Here is a 27,461-nt window from a genome sequence, read left to right as displayed (position 1 = left end):
TGATGGAACGACGATCCACGTCACTGAAAGCCGCCAAGAAAAAATAGATGCCAGTAGTTTTCAGACCAAAAACCATAAGCGTACAGACGACAAATACTTCTGTCGATTCTCGTCTGGTTACGTCAATTCAACGAAAAGACTTGAGGAGAGAATCGATAAGTTTGCGAAATCCGTATCATCAGTTCACAGAATGAACAGCGCAGCTGACGATAACGCGATCTATTCACTACGGAATACGTGCGTAAAAGCGACTAGTGAAACCAGGGACAAACAGGTCGACGATAAAAGACGACAAAATTGTTCCATCTGGCAAATTAAATTCATCGATTACTGGACTGAGTTGGATAAATCCAGACCTACCTACGGGAATGCAGGCACAATATCAGATAGTAGCATATACGATACTGTTAAAACTAAAAGTCTTTCTGTCAAATGAAACTTGACGCACGACCAATCATTTGTCGATGTTTTAACATTTAATCTAAAAGCTTGGGTTCTGTTTTCAGAGATATTTGCGTCGGACTCATGATAGTTGATTTGGGTTAATTAGATATAAAGAGCATGTCATAATCTATAGACAATACTGTTCCGTCTGACGAGTGGTGGTCAGGACACTTGACCTGATATAAGTCCTGTGGACTGGTCATGGTCAATAGTGCCTATTGTTTTAGATTTTTCGATGGCGTGGTCTTCTGGTCATAAAACCTCTCATTCCCTCTCTTACTTAGACTTTCGCAGCCATCGGTTCATATGTTAAGATCCCATGAAATCGCCCGTTTTGTTCAATTCAACTATTTTTGGAGAACTTGCATCTACAGAGGCGATCGATCAGTCAGATATATTTCTTTGTGAATGCTCGACTTTGCACTGTCAAAGTCAGAAGTCTTCGGCTCTGTAAATAAAGGTTTGTTCCAGAAGTGTGTACATGTATTTGCTTTTTCTACCTGCCTTGATTTCTCAAGTCTGGGCGAAATTGTCTCTTTCCACATACATATAACGGCATTAATTAATTAATCATCGAATCCCTTGGAAATCAATTACAAAAATAGATTCATCATTAAATTCTTTATTTAGTAAACTTAACGTTATGATATAATGTATTCGGATATTTCTATTTACATCATTCAACGGTTATCGGTACGTTCATAATGTCTTCTGTGTGTTAAGGTTTACATTGCATAATCTTCTAAAAAATCGAAATAATACACGACAATACACGATAGGTTGATTCATATTTTCATATTACCACGTACTTTGGGATTGGAGCACATTTTCGTTACCATAATCGGAATGCATGAATATAAAGGTCGTAGCTCGGAGAAGTTAGCTTTAAAATACAAAATTGCGTGATAATGAAGTTATTGGACGGAATAAAGACCGAAGCGTTTATCATTAGCGCTGGATATCCGGCATAAATTCGATTGTGGTTAAAGATCTACGTCACTTCCGGTACACTGGAAGTCGCGTCTGGTTAGTGACAGAGTGACACTACGGGTGAATTGATGTAGCGAACGTTTTACGTTTTTCTGCTTAGCTTCATAAAAAACAAGATTGAAACTGATATCTAAAAGTGCTAACAATTTAAAAACGAATTCACAGGAACCATTCGCTACACAAATGATAAAAATCGAATGAAGACCATAAACGTTTCAACAGAATGAATTAGTGTCGATGTACGATTTCAACAAATCCTTCAATTTCACCTAATGATGGATGCTAGTTTGAATCCGAAACGTTGTGTTTTGAATCCAAGATACAAACTATCATAATTCTAGGACTTATTCCATTATTTGAAATGTTTACAGGATATATATACATAAGTTAGATATAGAAGTCGCGTGGGTATAACTACAAGAAAATATATATAAAAATAGAATAACAACTGCTTATGATAAATATGATATTATAGCACCGGTAAAAGGAACATCTATGTTGCTTCATTAAGTATCGTATGTTTTCATTCTTACACGTGCAATGAAACGACTGTTACATACAACCTTTCGCTTGTTCACCGGTAAAAAAGAATAGGATATAAAGCCTGGACCGTGACCTCACCAGGAATGTATCCCTGTCCTAAGCTACAAAAGCTCTGGCACCTTTACTCTTTTTCAACAGAACCACTGTCATCGAAAGACCTGCTTGACCCTTTCTAGTATATACTACTTGTCAAATTCAACTCAGACAAGGCATCGTAACAACAAATAGAACTATTGAAGAAACTCATGACTACGTGTACGATTGCTACTTCGGAGTCAACTGAATAAATAATGTTTCTAAACTGATAAAATCATTCAAAGACAGCTAAGAAAAATGACTGTACTTAAAAACTAAAGGAAGACGATGGAAGTTACGCGTTAATCTATCCATTTGAGGTAGTACAAAGAACAAAATGATTTTTAAGAGACTAGATCTATAGAGGTTTACATAATTTTCATACAATGATTCAACATCATTAGACCCGTGCTACGTCGGTAGTTCGTATTACCCCTATTCCTTTTGGAATACCTGGCGATCCGACCTCACTTCTCGGACGACCGATGATACCAAACTTACGAAGAAAACCCTTTTCGGCGGTCTCGCTCGCGACTGTTTTCGGCGTTGCTAATCGACTGCTTCTGAGTCTGGGCGACGCTACACTACTGCTGGAAGTTATCGGTTGTTTCGCGATGGTTGCACGAGGTCGAGCGCTGGCTGTTTTGCCGGACAGCGATCTAGAAGTAGCTACCGCGTCGGCTTTAAAGGTCGAACGGGACGAAGCATTTCGCGCAAAGCCCGACGATGAGGATGGTTTGGCAGCAGTCGGTTGATTTGCGGCAGACGAAGTGGTTGTCGCGCGGAAACGTGGTGACGACAACGATGTTTGTCTCAAAGAGTTCGATCGACTCAAAGGTGATGGTTCCAATCGGCCGCTAACACGAGGGGATTGGGCTGCACTGTCGGGTTTGGGAGAAATTTGAGTTTTTGTTACATTAACGGCACTTTTTTCAGAAGTCTTCATAAGAGTTCGCCTGGGTGTGGTAGTCGGTTTCGGTGTACCGACATCCGTTTTGCTTATGCTAGGTCGAGGTGAATTCAAGCGCTTCGATCCTGAGTCATTGTTTGAACTGATGCTCCCTCTGGGCGAATCAAGACGCGATTTTGACGCAAAAGTCGGACGCGGTGAGTTGATCCCCGACGCGCACGAAGAACTCCCGCGGGACGAATCGGCTTTACCGCGAGGTGCGATAAGCGTTTTTGACGGGCTCGTTTTCGAGTTCGACGAAATGCTTCCGCTGCGCACCGACTTTGAGACCGGTATAGAGTCGGAAGAGTCTGTACTGGCACGCGAGGAACGGGAACTAGTCGCTCGACTATCGGATGAGGCAATTGAACCCGATCTCGCGGTTTTTGTTGTCGATGTTGAGCGACGAATGTTACTCACTGGGACGGAATCTGTTTTCGACCGACCAGACGACGACTCCGTAGCGTTCGTCAGTCTCGATCGGGTTGAATTAGAGATCGGTTTCGTCGCCGTTGATCTGCGTACGCTATTAGTCGATTTCTTGGTCGGAATAGACGAATCTGTGCTACCAGAACGGGAAGAACTAGCACTAGACGTTAATTTTGTTTTTGAGACAGATTTCATTGTAGATAGTCCAGCTGTGCTGGTCGGACGTGAAACGGGTTCCGATATTTTCGGTTTAGGTTCTACGAGTACAGAATCACTAATCTTTCTTCTAGTTTCAGTATCGTCACGAATAGGGACGTTATCATAGTCGCCATTACCCAACGCTTTAGCGCTATCTTCAACCATTCTATTCACCAGTTCTTGACTCGTCGTCAACTGATTAGACACCTCCGCCAACTCCTCTGCCGTTTCTTTTTGGGGTGTCATTATCTTTCGTCGTTGCGTATTCGGAGTCATCGGTAGATCGGAATCGAGCGTACTGCTCATCGACGTTCTCTGCGAGATTGTGTCCGATTGCGAAGCCGTTTCGAAGCCCGTATCGCATTCCGATTCATCCAGATTATCGTTACCTTCTATCAGTTTATCCGTGACGAGACCGGAATCTCGTGACTCGCTGTTGCATTTTTCTTCCGAGTCGGATTTATTTCGCGAACGTCGCAATACGACGGCATTGTTGATACCGGGTGCTCGAACTACTGTTGGTCTCTCCTCAAATGCCTGGATCGCCTCGATAGCATCCTTACCTTCGATATTACTTTTGCACCGTCTGTCATTATTCTTAACAACATCGTTCGAGCTGTTACTATCAAAAAGCAACGGGCGCCTCTGAACCACTGGTGAATTAGGTGTTGATTTGTTTTCCGGTAAAACGTTCAGGTCACCGTCGCCTAAGTAACAGCCCCATCGTCGGGTACTGGATTTATGATCGCTGGGACTGCTAGACTTCCGAGTTATAACTCCATCTGTTGGATTAGTCGGAGTTGTCGGCGTTAGCGGCTCTGGTGTTCTTCGTCTGAACAACGGAGACGTTTCCCTCGGTGCATGTCGCTCGGGGGACGAATTTCGACTTCGATCCGAATCGTCGCGCCACGACTGCGACGTATGCTCCAGCAATGCTTTCTCGGTAAGACTCTCTTTCCCGTCGATGATTGGTCGTTTCGCTTTTTCTGGTGACGTCGGGGAAGATACTGGCGATGACGGAGACGATGGCGCGACGGACAGTAAGTTGAGTTTCAATCCTGGCCCGAGGAGATTTGTCGGTCGTTTCGCAGCTGGTGTCTGTGAAACAACGCTCTCTTGACTGGCGATTGACGCTAGGGACGTGGTAGAATTGTCCAACTCCTCCACTGATGGCACAGCATTAACTTTTATTTCTGGCCGTTCTGGTAATTTTGCATCGTCTGCATTTTTCACCGGTTCTTCCGGTAACGCGTCCTGCTTCGGAGACTGCGTTTTGATGCGGTCGCCAGCACTATATGTGTGCCGCCATCTGCTATTACGATCAAATGTACTCGGCGGTGATATGTCATTTTCCGAATTGTCATCTTCGTTTAAGTAGTGTTTAGCTAGCTGTTGACGCCAGTTACGATTGCGTCGCATTCGTGCGCTGACCGACTGGTCCTCCCTCGACGGCTGTTCATTGGCGTTGGAGTCGTCACCTTTCGCGCCGACAAACGTTTTCCATCGACGCTGGAATCTTGACTGTATCGAATTCTCCGAACCTAGCGGGCTTGGTGAAGCCGTAGCTATACCAGAGTCGGTCGCCGATTCACTTGTTACCGGCGTGGTGGATGAAGACTCCGGAGTCTCCGGCGTCATGCACGCGATCAGTTTATCTGTTTTATCCCTCCACTCGAAATTAGACGGTCGTATGTTACTAGCTTTTTTCCTTCTCGATTCTATAAGTGGATATACGACTTTTTCTTCTTTGGTGCTTTCAGCAGCTGATGAAGGCTCATTTTCAATCGACTTGTCATTCACGCTCGGTGGTTTTACAGCGGATTTATTATTATTCTCCTCCGTACGTGTTTCCTTTTGTTCGGTGTAGTTATCCTCGATGTGTTTAACGATGTTAGCTATTTCAGTAGGTTCCATACTGGTACGCCGTTGAATACCAAATTTATGGCTGTAGCTGCGCTTACGTTGTTGAGTAGGAGACTGTGTAGTTGTTAAACTTTCTGACGAAACTAAAGGACAATGCATGATTGGTGGCTTCTGAATCTGATCTACGCTACCGTCTTCAGTATCTACTTTGATTTTAGACGGCTCCAGTTCAACAAAGGATAAGTTTTCTTTTTCAGTTGGTACCACAGATTGCAGGTTCTTGCTCTCTGTAGGAATATTTACGTTCTTAGTTTCTGTATTTTCAGTTGCATCAATCGTAGGAGCAACTTTTTCAAGTGCTTTCGCTGCATTGACGACATCTCCTAACGATTTCTGGTCCATGCTATGTCTACTTCTTCGCTGTCGTCGGCGTTTCCTCTCATTTTCCAGTTCTACTTTCGGATCTTCTTCGGGGACTTGGGTAATTTCGGCGCTCAGTCGTTTCGTCGGTGTATTTTCACCACTTCCCTTTCTAGGAGTCATATCCGCGCTGCTCCTATTTGAACCACTGTCCTTATTCAAATCGTCGCTGTAACGGAATCTCCTCTGCGTCGAGACATCCCCTCGCGGCGATGACAGAGCACTCGATGTTTCCGATGGATAAGTAAGCGAACGACTCTTTTCAAGATCTAGAGCAAATTCGACGTCGCTGGAATCAACTGAGCTGCGACTATTCCTACGAAGATCGAGTGTTGGCGTACGTGGAGTCGGCGGCCTCTCGCGGTCCATGTCAAACACGCTATCGACGGGTTTGCGATCTTTTCTACGCCGTCTGCTCATGCTGCCGGCTTTGTCAATAACAACATCCTCCCATTTAGTGACCAACATGGCCGCTGGATTCTGCAACTCGTCCCCCTGGCAGAGTACATCGAACAGATCACCGTCGTTGGCGGAAGCGCCTCGCATACGTCGCTCTTGAAGACTATCTTTCTTTCTGCCCATCTCTTCGATATTCGCGCTATGCGGGCGTTTCATATCACCCAGTTCATTTTCGGTAATCGATCGCAAGCGAACGTGACCGGAATTCTTCTTGCCGCCACTGTTACGAGCTAAGCCGAATCTGACGAATTCGTCTGATGGCGTAGGTGGTGTAACCGTCATTTGCGGCGATTTCGGTCGTTCGCCTCCTGTGAATCCGGACTTGATATCTCCCAGTAACCGATCTATGATGTTATTATTAACGGCGGGTAGTTGTTCTTCCGCCGATCCCTGACGCACTGTAAAAGATAAGGGAAAACCTGTTCTCATATTTTCATATATTTCGTCATCTATGCCGATTCGAAAACTCCCATCTACTTCCTTCAACCACACACATGATTCCCAAACCTACCATGTTTATTTTTCATATCAATTTCCTTTTGTTTTTTCCTTTGTTCGGCCTTTTCTTCTTGCTCTTTGCGTTGTTTATTTTCCTGGGAATTCATGAGAAATTCACTTGTACATAATAGATAAACATACATTTCAAAATTTCTTTAAAAACGGTCTAGCAAAAATCGGTCACCATACCTCAATCGATTTCTTGAATCTGTCGACGAATGTTTGAAATATCTTCAGACATTCCTCCAACTTAAATGAAGCAACTTCCTCGCAAAGGTATTGCGCAAGTTCTTTTCTCAGTTCGTCGATTTCTTCTAAATCTAATTCAATTTCTGTTATCTCTTCTTTCGAGCACTGCAAAAATCATGCGTCAAGACATCATTAGAAAAAAGCATTACACGTATATCGTTAAGATGAGGAAAAACTAGGATGCACTTTTTAGATCAGCGTTCTTAGTCTTTGGGGTGATAACTAGAATACAGAAACGAGAAATACAAATAACATACCTGTAAGAAAGAGATCATTTTGCCGTGGAGTTCATGGGAAGAGTTGCTGAGTTGGTTTGAAATGCTTTCTAATTTTGTTTTGAGAGCTTTGACGTCCGCTTCCACCGACTCAAGCGATGCACTGAAAACAGATTATCAATCAAAAAATAAGGCTTCGTTTCTTTCATTTCGATGTCGGTATCCTGAATTTCGAAAAAGACTTACTTCGACGCTTCTTTCAAGAATCTCATTTTCTCCGGAAATTTCAACAAGTCAGGATTCTTTACCGAAGCCTCCGAAACGACGTAGTGAAGTAATGTCAATCTCGGTTTGTTCGCTCTCATTTCCGTTAGTTTCAATAAAGAAGACATCTTGAATCCCGCTGCATCACCCGCATAGCCACCCTTTGAAACAATTCAAATCCATCGATACAGAATCTTAGTCTGTTGAGAATGTTACCATTACGAAAAATCAATGTACTTCATGATGCTTTGTTATCTTAAATTCTTAAAAAAATTCGTTGGTTTGAAGCGATAACCGAAAGAACAAATATGAAAACACCACGTGTTTTGTGGGTTTCCCCTGATACTTACAGCATTCAGGAAGTTTCCAGCGATTAATATAAGGTAAAATAACTCTTTCAATTCTTTGCTTTCTTTCAAGTCTAGAAACATAAATTCGTATCATGATTATATTCACAACACCATACGTAAACATGTTTACTGGGAGCTGCATTTCGTCCATTACCTCTTGCGGCTAAGATGATCGTATCAATCGTCGGCTTGATATAATCCATATTTTGCGTAAACTCTTCCTTGATAAGCATTGTTTCAATCTTCAATTTGTAACTGAAAATTACATCCCATACTTTCGCTAGCATTTTTATCGATTAGCAGTTTGTCAGATGACTGCACCAACAGCTAAGATTAGTAAACTGAGACCAAGCTTAGCTGAATGAAATCATCAGTCTGATGCAACTAGACCGAAATTCTCGATATTTAATTACGTGATTTTAATCTTACTTTGGTAATTCGATAAGCTGTAAAAGGAATTTCTCGGCATTTCCGAGTTTGCCTTTATTACCGTCGAAAGACTTAAGCATTTCAATCTGAAAATATAAAAAGGCAACATGCATGTTAATACGACATATTCAGGGATGAAGATGACTATTCTGGAGATGACTATTAGGTTATTGTCGAAACGTTGAATCAATGAATCATTAGCTTAAAGGAAACTATTCGGACTCCATCTTTCTCGTTTTGTTAGTGAGGGATTCTCTATATAACATGTATGTTAGTAAAATGAAGTCGTAGCAGGTTTCGGTTATTTTCGGCTGAGTCATATCTTAGGTTTCAGTATATCCAGCTCCCCATATCAGGCCAAAACTGATAACTGAACAACCTCATTAAGTTTGTGGTGGGTTTGATTATGGCCTTAAAACGGGATATGGTATTTCGATACTCACTAAGCAGGTAGATATGCTGACTCACAGAAAAGAGATACAAAAAAAATCCAACAGATTAAACAAATTCAACGATTATAAATTGGTCTTTACAATCGAACAATATCTAGTTTGTCGATCGAATGGTAAACCTATTCAATCCGTACGGAATTTATTTTTGTCTTTCGGGAACCCATCGATTTTGACGGAATGAACGAAAAACATTCTTACGACTGTACGATTGTTATCAAACAATGAGTAAAGAAAAATAGCTTGGCCTAGATTCACGAATCGGGTCAAGGAAATTATCGATATGTTTTTGATCAAACTATAAACTCATAAAGATATCGAGAAGCCATTAATTATCGAGGCAATACACTGCAGGTTTTACCGTAGGGAACCATTGAATTTTAATGGGCTATTTATGTCATCGTGCTGTAGATCCTAGATTAGAAAAATGCATATACGATCTATTCCATGAGAAAATCTAGGATTAGGTCAACCATGACCTAAAGAGTGATATATATCGTTGAAAATATTATAAGAATAACTAGTAGAAACCTTCGCATGTTGACCTCATATTTGATCGGTTCTTCAGCTCTGAAATACACATGAAAACCCCTCTATGATATGCTGAAGAACTAACCACTTTTGTTGCTCGATTATTGAATTCTTTGCTCTTTTCTAGCTCTTATCCGGGTCTCTTTACTAATATCACATGTCTCCTTCGTCGTTGAACATGTATCGGAGGAACAAGCCACTTGAAAACCTCTTTTAGGTATGAAATATCTACACACACGTACCTCATCTGAAGTAGGTAGTAATTTCGTCAATCCTTTGAGTTTTTCGACTCCGAAATCCTGACTGTCCCCTTCCTCAATGAGTTCAACTAGATCTTCGTGCGACAGGCGAAACTGTTTCAGGAATATGTTGATGTTCAAATTTCGCTTGCCGTCTAATAGATTAACCTAAACGAACGAAAATATCATACTGTATTAAAATCTACCCGACATTACAAATGTACACGTGTACTACAATTATTTCATTCCTGTTACCGTTTCTGATTTCTTCTTTTCAACTTGATTCGGTCCCTCTACTGAATCTTTTTTCTGAGTTTGCTTTTCTTGTGGTTCTGATTTACAGAATAATTGTTCAATTTGCTCGAAATTAACGTTATATCCACTGAACATATTTCCAACTGTCGTCCACATGTTGTCTTTACCGACGACTTTTGTGGCCGGAATTTTGTTCCATTGGAAAAGTTTCATTTTACGTTTTGGTTTAGGAATATCCTGTTGAGGTAGTTTTGCGACGGGTTTGGCAAATCCGGGTGGTGGAGGTGGGCCTCCACCTGGTAGAGGTGGAGGGGGAGGTGGCGGCACTGGAGCACCACCCATTAGCGGCGGCGGGGGTGGTGGTGGCGGGGGTGGGGGCGGTGCTGGTGGCGGAGCACTTTGTGAACCACGTTTAGGCGGAAGTGGTGGAGGGACCTCCCCGTCAATATCGTCAATCCCAGTCGGAGATAATAACGACGGATTCGACACGGCCGATAATCCTAACCGATTCGGTCTAACTATCGATGAAGCGCGATGTAAACGTTCTTGACTGGCTAAATTATGACATGTACAAATACACTGTCCGCTAACTGCTTTTTTCAAGCGTCTTGTACCCGTTTGTATGAGTTTTTCAGGTTTTTCGCCCTTTTCCATTAGTGTTGCTCTATAAACTAGTTTTTCCACAGTCTCCCAGACGATATCCGCCATGGGATCTGATTGGTCGATTTGTAGCAGGTGCTGAAGAATGGCGATGAACGGAATCTCGAAAGTTGTGTCGACAACCTGAAAGAATGAGAAATTCGGATGTTTTGAAAAATGAAATATTTCGTTCGGGTCGTTTGCGGCGATTTTTTCCGGGAGTTTTCGCATAAGACTATTCTATGTCCCTGAGGCAAGGCTAATCGATGATTAATTATCTATAACCAAGGTAAGTAAAGCGGTAATTGCCTATTTGATGGCTTCAATCATGCGCGTCAACCATCAGTAGAAGTCTACAAGATCCCGGGAAGCGTGGGCATGTATGAGGAACAATTATTATCCACGTCTACTTAAGCAAATGATGGATGAAAAGGCACTGAGAGCTTTGAAATATAATCATGAACCTGAACTGTCATGAATAACGTGGTTTTTCCGTGGACTGTCATTATGAAAAAAAAAACAGGAATAAAGTAGATGCGATTTAACCACCTTTCCGAAGAGACCACCAATTTTCACAATCCTGAGTTTAATTCGTGAAAATTGAAAAATTATCTTGGAAAAAAATAACAAACAAAATACCAAAAATCTTCAACCCGTTGCAGCTAATCAATAGAGACCTTAAGTTGGTCGTTTCCATTTGATTTCGAGATTTTTTCCAAAATTGATATTTCTAGCCCGATGTTCGTATAGTAGATGCAGTAGATATCATATCTAAGGCAAATATCGTAAATTTTACCTGTTTGAATATTGCGTGGAATACATCAACGCAATTACTGATGTCTACCCCTTCGAGTGATGGCGAATGTTCATCGTCAGACGTTTTCTTATCGTCGAATACTTCCAACTGAACGGCTACGTCAGAATTCTGTTCGATATCATTCACCTTTTTTAGTTGGTTAATTGCGTCTAGAAGCTTTAAAGCTGCAATTGAAGATCATGCTTATTTTCATCGCAAACTGTTCGTAATCTCTCTTTTCACTTCTATTTTTCAATTCAATTTAGTTCATGGGCTTTTTGTTTCCAGGTATTGGGCTTGATATAGTTTATCTTTTGTTTTCGTGTTTGGTTACGTGGCAACTTTAAAGAAAGGGCACTGATGCAAATCGTAAATAATAACGATATATCTTTGATGGGCAATTTCGAAAAGAAAATCCCGAGGACGTAATATCGGTTATTGTTCATTTCTTTTCAAAACTGTTCCAAAGTCACTTTGAAGTTCAATTTTTAAAATTCCGACAAACGCACGTGCGAGAAAGTTACTCGTTTATCGAAAAAAGCTAATTTAACTTTCTTTGTTTCGCTATATTCGCTGGTCTTTTGGTGGTTATCACGTTTTGTCGTTTTATAACGTATAACCAACATTTGAAAGCGAATTTTATTGCGCCACTTGAGGCGTCTAGGTATAGACCGTCACATAAACATTAAAACACCAGTTCTCCTACGATACTAACCTCGATTTTAAAAATTCATATTGAATGAAACTTTTTCGCTTTTACTCCAGCAAGATCATAAAGTGCAGAGCTTTTAAATCGGTCGTTAATCAAGTCTTATGCGAATTAAGTGTTCCCTTCGATTATATGCCGTATATGGGTCAAACAGTCTTAATTAATTCGATATTTTTTCGGTGCATTTTTCTTTTAACGCGACAACACTAGCGTGTCTTTTTTAATAGGATCTTGATTCGTGGTTTAAGCACGTTTCTGATGACAGTTGGTTTTTAGAATGAAAATAAGCTCTTAAATTAACTGAAAGGAAAAACAATTCCTTTTGAATATTCAGTGAAGAATACTACGCCGTACAGACGCAACTGATTGCGCAATCTTTCAGCAAAAATATCTACAAGTTCACAAAATTACGTTGATATCCTAGAAAACTATGTGTGTAAAAAGTTATGATCAATATATTGCATTCGATATTTCGTAGAGAACAATTAGCTACGCGCAAAAACCAAACCCTAAAAAGTTAAATAAATGACTGCTTTTATCTATTCTATTCTGTGTAAAATGTTGATGAAATGGGGCCATTTTGGTCGGTGGGCGGGAAAAACCCTGGGTCCGACATTGCATGGGCGTCCCTCGTGTTCCCAATGGACTCAGCTTTTTAGGAAGATCAGTTTCACGACTGACACTGGGACCTAGCATATTTGAATTTCATTTTGTAAGAAAAAAAAAGAATTCTAAAAAGTTGTGTGCTTGATTCAAGGAAGTATTTGTTATTCTTGAGCGTCGTTCCCAGAATTCGATGTGACGCCATTTTGGTTAACGAATTGTTGACAGTTCTACAAACGATGAACGCGTTGGTGCATTTAACTATGAAATCATCTAAATAAAGCGCCGAATGAAATCTTTCGAAGCTATATTCTTTATTTGTATACATATACATGATTTGCATTGAAGTATCTATTATGCATTTTGCATACGACAGCCCTATGTCAGGGGCTACCTAAATATACGCGTCTACACTTCAAAAACCTGATCTTCGGGTTAACGCGAACAAGACGAATTGACGTCATCTGTGAATAGAGTATCTCTCTCTTTAAAAACCCTGTCGGCGAAAGTGGAAAAAAATACTGAAATTTATTTTCGGCAATTCATATTCGACGAGCGTTACAATATTAATCCGTATTTCAATAATAATACCAATACGCCGCTGCATATCTTGAATTCCGCAAATACAAAAGTTTAGTTGGAAGCAGTTTCAAGGCTGTTTGTCGGTGAATTATACTTGTAAAGACGTGGTCAAAACAACTTTTTATTTGGGCTTTGTATCCAGGGGTTTTCCGACGTTAATGCATATTCATATTTCATATATAGAATGCCTGCATTCCGGGGTCGAGACACATATTTATAATCGGGGTTTAAAATTCTTGACGCGTGTGAAAGAAATCATACAGTTATTTTTTAGATAAAGTTGTTGCAGGTTAATACGTATAGAAGAAATTCTGCAAAAAGTTTTTTTATCGCTGTGCGCAGTTGGAATTATTTCAGTTTTATGAATTATGTCTTTTCGTAAACCTACACCCGACATATATCCGTATATCCTTTATTTGCGTACAATTAGATCTATTTCGTTTTAATTAGTAACGCACCTATTGTTATAATTGGTGAAATGTAAACCTATGATTTTCCTGGCTATTATCGCGGATCCCAAGCGGAGTGCGTAAACACAAGGCGAAGTCTCGGCTCCGTGGACACGCCTTGTACCGATGTCAACTTTTTATAAGAACTCATTTGATTAACGGTTGGTCATTGAGGCTATATTTTCGACATCAAAGTAAACGCGATAAAACCCGTTGCGTCGCACATAAAAGCCAAAATAACAACTGATTAACGAAGCTTAAATAAATCAAATTGGCTGAATTACAGGGTTGTCCCGAACGGGTCGGGCTGCACGTTTTCTGCATATATTTTCAAGACCGAAAAACAAATATTCCTTTCATTTTTTACTTGTCTCAGACGTAAATGTTATCTTCAACCCAATCTATTTGGTATACATATGTCGGTTGCTAATTGAAATCGTCTGCTTCGGCTCGGGTAAATTGCTTTTAAAACCTCAACGTAAACGTAAAATTCTAATTGGCAAGCACGGCTACATACGAAACCTTTTCTACCAATAGAAACTTTTCAACTTTTCCTCTGTTAAATTATACGTAGTTTGGTCTCCTTTGATAGATACCTCGTCAAGTTGTTCGGTGGAAAAAAGCAATTCATTGATTAAAAGAAGTTCGCTAGAGAAAGTGCGAGTAAAACTCATCGAAATTATAGGCTATAACTCACATATATACTTAAGGGGTCTCTGCGTTTATACAACGTTCTCTTTACTAAGTTTGGCACGTTCAATCTGTTACATTGATGATGGAAATTTATTAATAAAGTGGGAAATGTCGATATCATAAAAGCAATATCATTTTGTCTCCATTGATTATCTGGTCTTTTTGCACTAACAGTCTACAACCAAGGCGATAGCTCCACAAAGAACAGTCAGTACGAAACCGGCCACGGGGTTTAGTGTAGAGTGTCTTTAACAAGCTCACCCTTGCTTCACAAAAAATCTCAATCCTCCTAGTCGATGAAATCGGCCCTTGCGAATGAACTCATATGGTTAAATTCGGAGACTAACGTCCGTATGAAACCGGGAATATACTTACCTAGAAATTCGTTTCGAACGCGGACTCGTTCATCTAATGACTCGGTCTGGTTGATGATACAGTTGATGAAAGCTAGAATGATTCCCTTGTAAGGCAGCGTGGATTCTGCCAATCTCAGTTCGTCGACTAAAATACTAAAGCGATGACGAGTCTTTTTCTCACTCTGCCAAAAAAATAAAGAATGACATTAAATATATGGGAATGAAGCAATAAGTAAGATATAGGTCTTAAATATTTCGTATTCCCGATATAAGCGGGGTATTCTAAATGTTTGAATGAAAAAGGAAGGAGCAGGGACTCTGAAGATTGATTCCAGTTTGGAACTAATTATTCTACTTAAAATGTAGTGTTCAATTCAGCGGCTTTTAGATAGCTTATACTGGAACATTCAGTATGTACTTCAACGAGTATCTATATATTATTAGCAAAGGTGTGAGCTTTCCAGGCAGTGACCTCAGATATAATTATCATTTCCAATTAGACCGTGAGCGTTTTGAGGACGTCTTTACGGGGGACATTATAAACCTAACTATTTAAACATAAATGAGTAGCTTATAAAACTAAATCTTTTCAAACTTAAGTTTCTAATGGCTAATTCTACTGAGCTAACAAACAATATTTGCCCGCTGTGTGTACGTGCGTTTGAATTAATTTCGTGTAATTTCACTTCAAGAAAATTAGCAGGGAACAAATAAATGATGTGTCTGTCTTAACAAGAAAGAGTCGTGTCCACAGGTGCAAGGAAATGTCTTAAGATTTATCAGGAAATGACACAAATCTATACAGGAAAATATTTAGATAATCTCAATAATTCGTAGAAATTTCTACTCACTAAATTCTAAATTCTACATTGGTACTATAAAGATATTTGATCTCACTATTTACATATTTACAAGAGTAGATACGTAACATATTTTTGTGCTGGTTGGAAATTGAGGCCAATTTCAAAAATCCTCAAATTGTATATATTTGAATGAAATACGAATTCGGATCAAGGGTCGCACAGCAAACGACAGGCGTTACATTGAGTTGCGATGGTATCATCATTGAGTTTCTCAGACAAGAGATTCGATAGAATTAGTGTTTGATAATGGTTTGATCTTAAAAAAAGGATTATCCCTATTCTTGATTTGGTTGATAGATTTTGTCTGATTCGTTTTGATTTGCTGTCCCTTAAAAACCCACCACACCATGCCGGGAGTGAGGCAGGGTGTATGAGTTTGCGTATGTATTCTATCTTAACCCTAGATAATTTTCGAAATATCAAAGATGCGCCTGAGTGAGTCTTGCAACAAATGGTGGCTAAACCGAAACTGGAAAAGAAAATTTACTAACCAAATCTTAAGTACCTAGAATGGTTTTCGGGATAATCGAATTGCTAAATATTTCCACAGTATAACTATAACTTAATAAATCTATAAAGATATCAAACTTGGTACCTACCGGCATTTGAATTCTCATAATGCAGTTTCGGAATTGATACCTCCCTGAATGAAGGGCAGACCTCAAATGGGCCAAAAGTTAGACAGAATATCCGGGTATAATAAAGCAAATATCCCTGCAATCCACTCGAATCGTGGCTATTAGAAAATTTTTGCGGTTAGATTTTACTGAAATTTCAAAGAAGACTCTCCCTGTCAAGTCGTTAGGGAGTGGGCACGTTGAAAGATGTGACACGCGCCTCCATTGATAGAATGTCAACAGAAAAACCAGGGCAGTGAGCCGTTGAAAATAACAGAGTTCCGGTTGAAGGAAATAAAACCACAAAATATTAAGCGCGCGCTGGCAATATTAACTTGTCATAAAACGCTAATAATGAATAGCGGTGGTTTTTGTGGGCGAAATAAGGTTTTCTCTGGACATGGCGCATTGAGAGGTATATACATTATTATGAATGATAATGCCTGTGAAGGTTAGATTGACGCTCTAAACGCATGTGTACTGAATGTGCGAATATTGCAATGGTCACTAAGCCGAACAAGAAGAAATTAGACACAGACCCCGTCGTCACCGAACACTATCTTTTGGAGCCTATTTCCCCAGTTTAGAAAGGTCCCCAAGCTTCTTATGCATATCGTAGCAAACTGTCCAATCGGGAATGATTATTTTTAGTTCAGGTTTAACAGATATGGGTTGATTATTTTATTAGACCCTTTAACAGCAATGACAAAACAGCGATTTTCCCCTACCCTAAATATTCATGATTACCTGCCCTTTATCATCAGCTCCCAAATCATATTGCAAATATTGGCCTGCAATCAAAAACTCCCCCGCATGACAGTCGAATTATTTTTTATGACCAGGAACATGTCTTTATTGTCGTATAGAAACTCTCTATTTGTCGAAGTTTATAGATTTATATGTTTACTCTTCTGGAAATGTCTAATAGCCTAAGCTGAAACATATCCTTGTAGGTACATGCAACGTTCTTAAAATAAACATCGGTCCACTTTATAACACCGAAAGGGGATATTCGATTGCGACCCGTGTTGCTATTATTGCGAACCTCTCTACAATCTTTAATCGGCGAAAAACGCATTCTAGTATTTGATGTTTTGGTGTAGATTTGTCGCACAAGTGTTTACCCGAGGCAATTTGGTGTTTGTTTAAAAAATGTGCGGTAAAATGTGTGAATTGCAGTCACAGAGGTTCTCATAGAGAGTTCGATTCCTGGTTATGTCTTTGAATGTCGATTACTCCGCCCGAATTCATTTCCTGTGTATGTATAAGCAAACTCTGTCAGAGGAAACATTGAAATAGGACACGGTGTACATGTTGGTCGTTTACTCCAGTATTTTTCACGTAGAATGGTTTAGTTTTTGGACGAGAATGGCCTACGTACCTTGTAAGTTTCGAGTGCATCAATAGCTCTATTGTACCCGTCGGTAGAATAGTAGCAGAGCGACGACAGCAATTCAAACATTTGTTTCTTGACGGCCCCATTACTGGTATCTAACGCTGAAAAAAACAACGAGATTTAGAAATATATACTGAATCGTCATGGCAGTATTCAAATTAAAAAAAGACCCGTGCATTATTTCAATTAATTTTCGAAGTACTGATTTTTATTACAAATAACCGGGCCTTTGGATTATGCTACAGAGATTACGGAATTCCAATGTTCTGAACTGCAAACAGCCCGTGGGAAATCGTTGCGCAATTTTAATTTCCTTCCACGTTTTTCGTGCAAAAATGATAGGAATGTGCACCGAACGTTCCTACATCCCCAGGGGCGAAGACCGTTGTCGAGAGTTGCGCGTGGACAACGCCAAAAAACATTTACTTTTCATTTTTCAAGAATGCGTGTAAGTATTTCATATCCCACCGAGCAGAAAAATGTTCTCGTGGTCCCATCGAGTCCATGCAACTACACATTCAGAATTTCAATTATTCTACGCTGAACCGACAAACAAAATTATGAGAATTCGCGTATTTTAGGAAAAATTCCTACCAACAAATACATTCCTTGGCGACGGTCATTATCTAAATTCTAACGATTGCAATTCAGTTTTTTTCTATTAACGAACAGTTAAAATATGATACCGGTATAAATCTCAGGCGACCCCATTTGTCACTTTGTCAAATATTTGTTCAGAGACAATTCATAATCATCTACTTTAATCTTCTAATTTAAAATAAGTGACTCATTAATCTTATATGGAATCTACATGCCAAATCCCTTTAAAGATTTTAGGAAAATACGAATACAGATTCGGGTGAAAATTGTTTTACCGGTAAAGATCTATTATTCGCGAAAAATAACAGTGGGAACAGTTATTGGAAATGAACTTATTAATATCGGCGTAAAATATTTCATTTCTCTGCTACGGATCGATGAGTCGACGGTGGTATTCTCTGATCACGTTTTTGTCGTTGTTGTTTGCCGAGGATTGTCAGCAAGAACCGTGAAGCGCTCTCGTAAATTGACCCGGGGCAAACACGTCAAGTACATCAAGTACCTATTGGCCCAATTCTGCGCCGAGTGCGATCTAATTATTGAAATCTACGAAAGTCAAAAATAAATGTAGTTTATTCGAACGTTTACATTCCGTTTCGTTTGGTTACATCGATTTCTCCGTACAGCGACTGAGGATGGAAGATTGTTTTTCAGAACTTACTCGCTCACTTAGTTCCTTCGTTTGATTCTTGTCAAGGGTGGACCGAGGGTCTGATTCAGGGAGGGGTGCACCTCCCAAATAATTTAAAAAGGCAATCTGACAGAAAGCTCATCGGAAAATATTAACTCAAATTTGGAAATACAAAGAACAACGTGATAAAACTACGCAATAAATCGCGAGAGACGAATGAAATATGAGTCCCACAATCACAAGTTCGAAAGAGATTTTAAAACATCAAAACTATAATAAAGAATTTATTAAAAACTCGAATTTTCAGTTTTATCCTAAAAACCATTCTCAAGAGTGTTCCTCTTGAGAATGGTTTTTAGGATAAAACCGAAAATTCGAGTTTTTAATAAATTCTTTATAGTTTTGGTGTTTTAAAATCTCTTTCGAACCTACAAAGAACAAACTTAATTTAACATTTTTTAGGTAGCAGCTTAATATTTTTCATTTTTACATGATATTTCAGTGCAACTTGACCTTTTTAAGGGGGTGCGATCCCCCGTATTCCTCCCTTATGGATCCTTCCCCGATTTATATGTGACTTTATCTGTTATCAGTATGCCTGATGATGGCTCTTTGATAATAGCTGAAACGTTGCAGGATATTCATTTTCTACTAAACATTTCGTCTTTTTGGATTTGTGGGATTTTCTACACTTATATTGAAATAATCGTAGATACTAAGCCCCAGCACATGTGATGATTACTCGGAAGACTGGGACAATTAAGTTCGACAGCTTTTATTGAGTCTTGTTTATAAAATGCTCATCGGGATCTTAATTCATCATCGAGTTATCTTAGTTGTTTTGCGGTATAAGCAACTAAGAATAGGTGTTTTCAATGGTGAGAAAATTTCTATGAATTCAATTTCGCCTAAAATCACCGAGAATACGGGATATCTTCACCGCGACAAGGACTAATCCGCGAACGTATAACACATTTCCGACCGCAGGAGACAACGGTGGCCAACTTTTAAGACACACCGCCGAGCATTTCCGATTAAAATCGCGATCCAATTATTTCAGAATAGAAGTGTGAAGAGCGGATTTTCTAACTGCAGGTGTCTGCCTTGTCAAACGGTCGTGTAGAAATTGTATACTGTTTGGGGGGTTGAAGTAACTATGCATTCTTGCCTCCGGCACGCATGTCAAACATTTCCAAGCACTATATATACATATTCATTAAACCGCTCTTCAATCTTTCCTTGTTTCGGGCGATATAGAATTCAATCCTACTCAACCCTATTTTGGCACGTATGTATATGAAAGAAAGGTTCATTAGCCAATTATGTCAATGGCTTTAAAAATCACAATCACAACTTCGTTATGTAACGTATACACACAAATTGATATCAATTCTATAGACACCTAATGAACCAACGATATTTTCGGTTTTCAGAAAATGCAATGTTGCAATGAGAAAAAATTTGGCCCGAAAGTCAATGCATTATTATACAAAGGTTATTTTTGGTAGATCTCTTAGAAATATAATGCGGACTTTAATGAAGTACACGCGTGTTCGCAATCACGTAGCCAATGGCGGGTTTATTTTCGAACTGACGCAAGTTCAACTGGTTTCCATCGAGTAGACATGATCTACACACTATGCTTATCAATATCTTTACTTAAGTTCAACGAGCCAGTTATATAACTACTTAAGAAATTGATGATATAAATGGTTAAGTCATTACGAACCCTGTTTACATACTGTTGAGTCAAGTTAATTCATTTTTATGAGTTCTTGAGAACGACTTGACAGACATTTAAAATATGTTTTCGAGTAGTCTATTTTTCTACAGATGCTTGTAAATGTTCACCTCAGAGATTTATTCGTTAATTCGATCACCAGTGTTGCAATGTTCTGTTACTCTGTACATGCATATTTGTTTCCATCCGATACGTGATTTCCTTTATTATGATATCTATCCCGTGGATAGGATACGTGCGTAGGATTATTCTAACTTATGGAGTGCGTGCCCCAAAATAGATTTATCTTTTTTTAATCATAACGACAGTGAATGAGGTGAATAACTTGTATGTCCGGAAGATTAGCATGACATGCTTTATTCGTGTTCTTCCGATAACACATTCTACTTTACAATGTTTTATGCGTTTGTAATCGTAACTAGAAGAATATTTGAAAAATGCGTATTATTACAGAAACGATAAGATATCGTGTCGAAACAGATTTATCCTTAACTTGAGAGCCGAGATATATATACCAGTGTTATAAATGATTGGAATGAACAAAATGACAAGATATGTCGTAAATTGGTAAACCTTATACGTGGTCAAGAATCTCCCTCATCGCATGCCGGGTGAGATGTAAACTGAATCCTGAATCGTGTAGCTATCAAATAGGGCTTAAAACTTTGCAAGTTACCGCCAGGGTCGTCCTCGTTCAGTCATACGTTCGTTCGCATCCAAAAACAAGGAGGTTACATAATACTGTGGTTCTATTTTTTGCAGGAATCAAATAATCGGGTTAATCGATAGTTTGTGTTGTATTTGATAAATCGGGGTAAATGTATATGTACCATTCTCATTTTATCCACTCCATTTTTTTTCGTCCAGACAAGAGTCATTATAAAACCGGCTGATATATAGTGTATTGCCTCGCTGCTCTTATTCAATGTAAAATGAGATTTGATGATGTTTCAAAGTTATTGAATAATTCATTTGAAAAAACTGACTACCCTGAAAGCCGAACGTATGTTCAGCAGAAGGGCTTTCGGATAAGTCTAACCACGGTCTCCTACCAATAATGCATTTCCTCCCATCCGACCAAAATTTTCCGGTAAACATAGAATATGGACACAAGCGTAGACGAGCGTATGAGGTAAACGTGCCTCTGGGAACTCTAAAACTGAGCCGTGACGAAAATTCTTTTCATGGTTACAAGACCCAACCGAGAAAGGAGGTCGACTGAAGACCGTCAAAAGAACTTTGGGTAAATCATAATAAACACTTCAGTACCGAAGTCGTTCAGTCCAAAAAAACATCTATTATACATTTTGTGTCGGTATTTTTAATTGCCAGGTGAAGTGTAAGATTGCATGAATATATCAGTTGTTTCCAACAAAAAGCCGATCAGCCATTACACAAGATCGACAAAAGCCGAATCGAAGAATGTTTCTTTTATCGTGAAATGCACCCCACTACGGGATCATCTAATCTGGCCGTGAGATTTATAAATACATATATCAACAAGTAGCAAAATCCATATATAAAAACTACTGGTAAAAAGTATATGGAACATGGCTTTTTCCTCTATGCATGTAATTAAACCACAGAAAAATCTCCGACAAAACAGTATTTAGGACTTGAATACGCACTAGGCGCTCCTTGGTGTGTTTGCAGAACCATGACAAAACAACATTTTATTCTCGAAAAGCCACATAAACAACAAACTAATTCATATATTCTCTTTTCAAGTATACATGTCGTTTGCTGTGCAATCCCGGGTCAATATGCCGAATTATTTCGGGAGTTGCGTAGACAAAAAAACGGGGGACTCCAAAAAGTCGTCTGCAAATAACGCGCGCGCCATCGAAAACCGTCTCAATGTGACAGGGCGAATTTAACAAATCAGACTTCTGGAAATTTCAGCCAATACGTTTAACCCAGAATGAAATAAAGGTACGATTCAAGCTTTAACCGCGGCGGTTTCGTATAAAACCATTGTTGTTGAGAGTGAAACTTGAATAAATTGAAGGCAAATCAAATATTTTCGTCTTTGTTTACTCGATAATACGTCTTTGAAGAACTTCGAAAAACAGCACATATATTTGCGCTCAAGAAATTACAAACGCAATTCGTTGACAGACAGCTCTTTACGTGTATACAATCGGTCACTAAATTCAAGCGGGGAAAAATCAACAAAATCCCGACTGCTCCTTAGGCGATTTTTCAACTCGGCGTTAGAGTGGCGAACGTGTTTAGATTACGAATATTTTTCTTCGTTTGATTTAAAAACCGAACTTTCCATTGAAATGACTCTTGACTTTTTACAAACAGAGTGTCAAGACTATATCGTTGACAAGTTATAGAGGCTTCGCGCAAAAAATTAGAACATTGTGTAATGTTGCGTTATTCGAAATAATACGTACACGATCGTTGAACTGATTTTGATATTCAAATTGGATTGAAAAAAACACGATCTTGAAAACACATAGCGAAATATACACCGTTGTAAGGAGTATCAAATGACATAATAACAATATCGCTTGCTGGAAATTATTTGCAGCACCTTACTACAGTTTGCACTGTAATAAACAACCTGACATGTTGTTCCCATGGGCGAAGTAAAATCCTCGCAAAAGGTGATAGCTGCGCAGAAGTTCCGCAATGAAAATGAAAGTATTCTTTTGAAGAAAATTTGAATAATTCCATTATCCATTGCGTCGTAAACGAAGCTGATATAAATGGAATGCCGTTAAGACGATGGCAGAAATTAACGAGTATAAAGGAGTTCACTTTTCATTTCAGTTTCAAAGCGCTTTCGCCGACTCCAGAAAAAGCAAATGGATGAGGAACGAATCCGGAACGAAAGTAGGAGATCACAATTGCGAATTTTCATTGTTGTTTAGATATTTAATTTTAAATTTGATTCTCATCGCCAGTGTACCAACTTGCTGATTTATAGACGGAACATAGATTGTAATTCTGATTAGTCTAGTACCTAGCCGTCGTTCTCCAAACAACGGTTGTGAGGAACCGTAACAACGACTGGTATTCAGACTAAATTCTGATATACATACATGGGTGTATCGTCTGTCCAGTTTAATCATGGTCGCTGTATTAGCGCGTCCATTACCGACAGATCGTAATGTCGAAACGGCGGGACTTGGAATCCGCAGACGATAAAAAATACCGTCGGTGTATGTACATTGCGTAGCAGCCGTCTAGACAAAGGATGGTGACCAGAATTAGTCATTTGCAAATCTCCTACGCTGTGCATTAGAATATATAAATATATTTGGATATTTGGAAAAATAATGGTTTCCATTAATGTTTGCCTCCTCTATTTGTACGCGCAAATATCACAAGTGTTTATACATACAAGGCGAATATTATGTAATTGCGAAATTGAATAACCAAGTTTCTCACCGAATTACTTCCAGTTTGTTGGAAGAAAAAATGCGAGATATGGGTATGTTGCCCTAGGGCTAAGAATTCAAAATGCTCGTTGATATTCTTCGTAAGGAGACGCTAAAAAGCTGACCCAAGTATGCGTTGTGTGTGTAGCGGTCCGTGGGAATGCACCAGCTGGAAATATGCCAAATCGAGGGGCTGTATGCATGTTCATTTTCATTAAAATGCGCGTGAAAAAGACAAGTTTGTTGATAATAACGATAATGATAATATAATATTTAAGTATCAGCTAATTAGCGAAATACAGTAGCGTAAAACTTTATCCAATATTATGGAAGGCTCCTGGTGATTTTAGTGAATCGCGCGCGTGCGTCTGATATTAAATATAAATGAAGAGCTTATTACTACGACAATGGGATTTTATTTAACTGTTCACGATTTGGAACTATATACGAGAATTACGTAAGGCGACAATCATACGCGTTACCGATGCGTGTAAAAGACAATCGCGCAAAACCATCAGCCCCGTGTACGACAACAACAGCCGATCACATGTGGCACCCGTCACACGAACCTAATCAACTCGGGAAAGTTGCCGACAATGATGTTGCCTTTATCACCTATACCACAAATCGGGTTGTTATTACTAGCTTGAAAAAATAATTCCTATATTTCAATCTTGTCCATCCGCAAAAATCGGGGAAATTGAACGGTTTTAACGAAAAATACGCAGATAATACGCCACGGAATAAAGAAAATAGCTTCGTTCGAATGTCCGAAAGGTCAGCACATGATATAATTCACTTTTTAACCGATTTCTGCCAGAATCGTTGAAATAAATGCATGTATACAAATGAAACTGCAATAGATTAGTGTGGAATAATTGGAAGTAGAACATGCCAAATTACATATACGAATTTATACAAGTGACACATGGATGGTCGACCATCCGGACATTATAGATCTGCTAATAGGTTAAAAGGAAACATTTAATTATCGAGATTTTTGCTTTAATACACTACACCGAAACACTTGAACGATACCTCGCTTCTACATAATCAAATCATCGGTCATAAACGAGTTTTTATACATGTCCTTTTCATGAGGTTGGTGGCCCGCAGTGAGTTACTATTTTCAACAGGCGAAATTATCGAGATGCGTGAAGCCTAAGAGGACCGACACAGATTTGTATAATGAATTCGATTTTGGTGCAAGGGGAGGTGCCCACAACAAAAAGTTTCGATTATAAGCTATCTACTCAGAACAAGAACCCCTCAACTAAGAGTGGTCTTTTATTTTTCTAATTTTCGCCTTATATGTATCTTTTGTGTCTAATTTGACCTAAAGACTTGCTGCCGTATCAAATGACGACATCGTATTTGCCAAGGTCTTTGACCGAGGCAACGCGACGCTCTTCATAATTCTTTGCCACACATGGTGGAAATGGGCTCTATTTCCGCAGGCTTTGTAACAAACAAGTTAGTTACCTTTCGAAGGTATGTACTCGGCCTATAATTGAATCAACCGAATGTTTCTATTTCATAATCTAACATCAATCTGTCGATACGTTATATACGCTATTGATTTCTAGTCCGCATTCTCTAAACGCCAGGAAGACGCATCTATTTGCGATCAAAAACATTCCATATACCTAGATTTCTTCAATCACCGCGATAAAAGCATACTCTAATATGAAGAAAAACGGTTGGTGATCAATCAGATATGACATAGTTGACGTTATAAAAAAAAAAGTATTAACCGCATTTTAGTTCATTAGTGGTCGTTGGTTCTATAAGTCTCAGACGACAATGTTACCCAAAAGATCCGACGGGCCGGTTTGATGTGTATTGCGCACATGTTTCTTATACTTCTGGTACAAAGAACGACAATAGAATTCATAAATTGGCGCATAAATACTCAATGAGTCATCGGACAGATTAGCCACAATATTCAAAGTGAGTTAATTTTTTGATGTCGTATAAAATGCAACGCTTTCTGAAGAATTATGAAATCTGCAAATATATACTATCATATTTTTCATTTATGACGCAATGAAAGTAAAATAAAATGAACTTGATACCAAGTTTTTTTGCAATTTAATCCTGATACCTATTCCTTACCTTGGGCCAATTTTCTCGTAAATTCCTTGTTTTCAATGATGTAGTCGAGTCCAACTTGCGAATTCATGACCGATTTCAAACATGCCACGCACTCCAATAAAAGCAAAGTATCCGAAATATGATATCCCTTTTTATGATGGCATAGTCGTGCAAGACTTTCGATCAGTTCGGTTACTCCATTCCTTTCGATGAACTCACGAACCCATTCGGACTTATTCGTTTGTGAACGCAACCTTCTCTTGAAATGGGCGAACGTGCTAATCGTGGGCTGTCGTAGTCTACTAATGAATAGCTTAATAAAACTAACCGCTGAACCTTCTTGCGTTGTACGGTTGGAAGCGACATCTGGCAACGACGACGACAACGATGAGTCGTTTCGGCCCAGGATTATTTTTCGCACAAGGGAAGACCACTTTTGAGCGCCTGATAGATTTTCGGTCGGTGACAAAGCGTCGCTATCTTGTGAAGAGGTTCGACATTCCAATTGTCTTTCCATTTCTACTTGTTCGTGCTACCTGAAGTTTCATTGACTGACTTTCTCTTAACAACAACTGAAGAATAAAACCACAGGTTCCCCAAGTTTGAATTGCATCGAAATATGTTTCTGAATAATATGAGAAAATAGATCATGGTCGGGCGGCAAGTTTTGCAAAGCAAAAAATCTTCTTGTTGTAAAATGTGGCTACAAACATTTAGTTTTATTACGAACTGTTCGGACTTGAGAGAATGCACCTAATTCGTTTCTAAAATGGGTTTCAAATAATTGCAGAGCTAAGCGACGAGATGTACAAATATCAAATATTTGGCCGACTAAATGTGATTCGTAAAAAAAGAAAAGATAATCTTTCTGCAAACACATAAATTGATTTCAAATGGCTCCGAATAACGACTCTAAAGGCAATGGATATAGACAATGTTTTTAAAAGCAAATACTAGCTCAACTTACCACAAGTATAGCATTCCAAATCCACAAATATTTTACAAATGGTATCTTTTTACATGTCCCAACCACCTATTCAATTATAAAAGTCAAGTGCGCGAACGAATTCTATCGAATAACTATAATACAATCTGTATATAGGTATGAACGTTGACTATTATGAAATAAGTACTGCGCAATGTCATTTGCTGGCTCCCGTATGGTCGGGCCACTTAACTATATGCATATGTATAGGATTTTGTGCTTTCATAATAAAGAAATAAATATTTATTGAGTTTTTCCGTTTGTATTGCTTTAAAACAAAATCGACAAAGGATCTCGGTGTATTTAATCGATTCAAGCCGATCGAATGTCGCCGAAGAGAAATATATGTATATTCGAAGTCGTACCGACTAACCGCATATGTGTTGTGGCCTGAATACGTCAACTTCTTTCTCGTACAAAACGTCTCCGATTTCCTTCATTCAATACGGCATCAAAGATTTTCATT

At 39.1% G+C, this 27,461-nt stretch overlaps 1 protein-coding gene across 1 annotated transcript; it reads right to left on the bottom strand.

Moving 5' to 3' along the window:
* Positions 1 to 1,079: 1,079 nt before the first annotated feature.
* On the bottom strand, positions 1,080 to 26,286 carry LOC141906403 (uncharacterized). Its single transcript, XM_074795676.1, has 14 exons — positions 26,032 to 26,286; positions 17,538 to 17,653; positions 14,696 to 14,858; positions 11,285 to 11,469; positions 9,850 to 10,632; positions 9,598 to 9,762; positions 8,376 to 8,461; positions 8,101 to 8,201; positions 7,947 to 8,017; positions 7,579 to 7,757; positions 7,375 to 7,495; positions 7,058 to 7,222; positions 6,882 to 6,963; positions 1,080 to 6,768 (listed from the first exon to the last, which is right to left on the bottom strand). Exons 1-14 carry the CDS (start codon positions 26,096 to 26,098, stop codon positions 2,453 to 2,455), a joined length of 6,600 nt encoding a protein of 2,199 aa, XP_074651777.1. The 5' UTR covers positions 26,099 to 26,286; the 3' UTR covers positions 1,080 to 2,452.
* Positions 26,287 to 27,461: the final 1,175 nt, after the last annotated feature.

This window comes from Tubulanus polymorphus, chromosome 5, assembly GCF_964204645.1.
Source record: "Tubulanus polymorphus chromosome 5, tnTubPoly1.2, whole genome shotgun sequence".
Lineage (NCBI taxonomy): Eukaryota > Metazoa > Nemertea > Palaeonemertea > Tubulaniformes > Tubulanidae > Tubulanus > Tubulanus polymorphus.
This window is presented reverse-complemented; position numbering and strand designations above follow the sequence as displayed.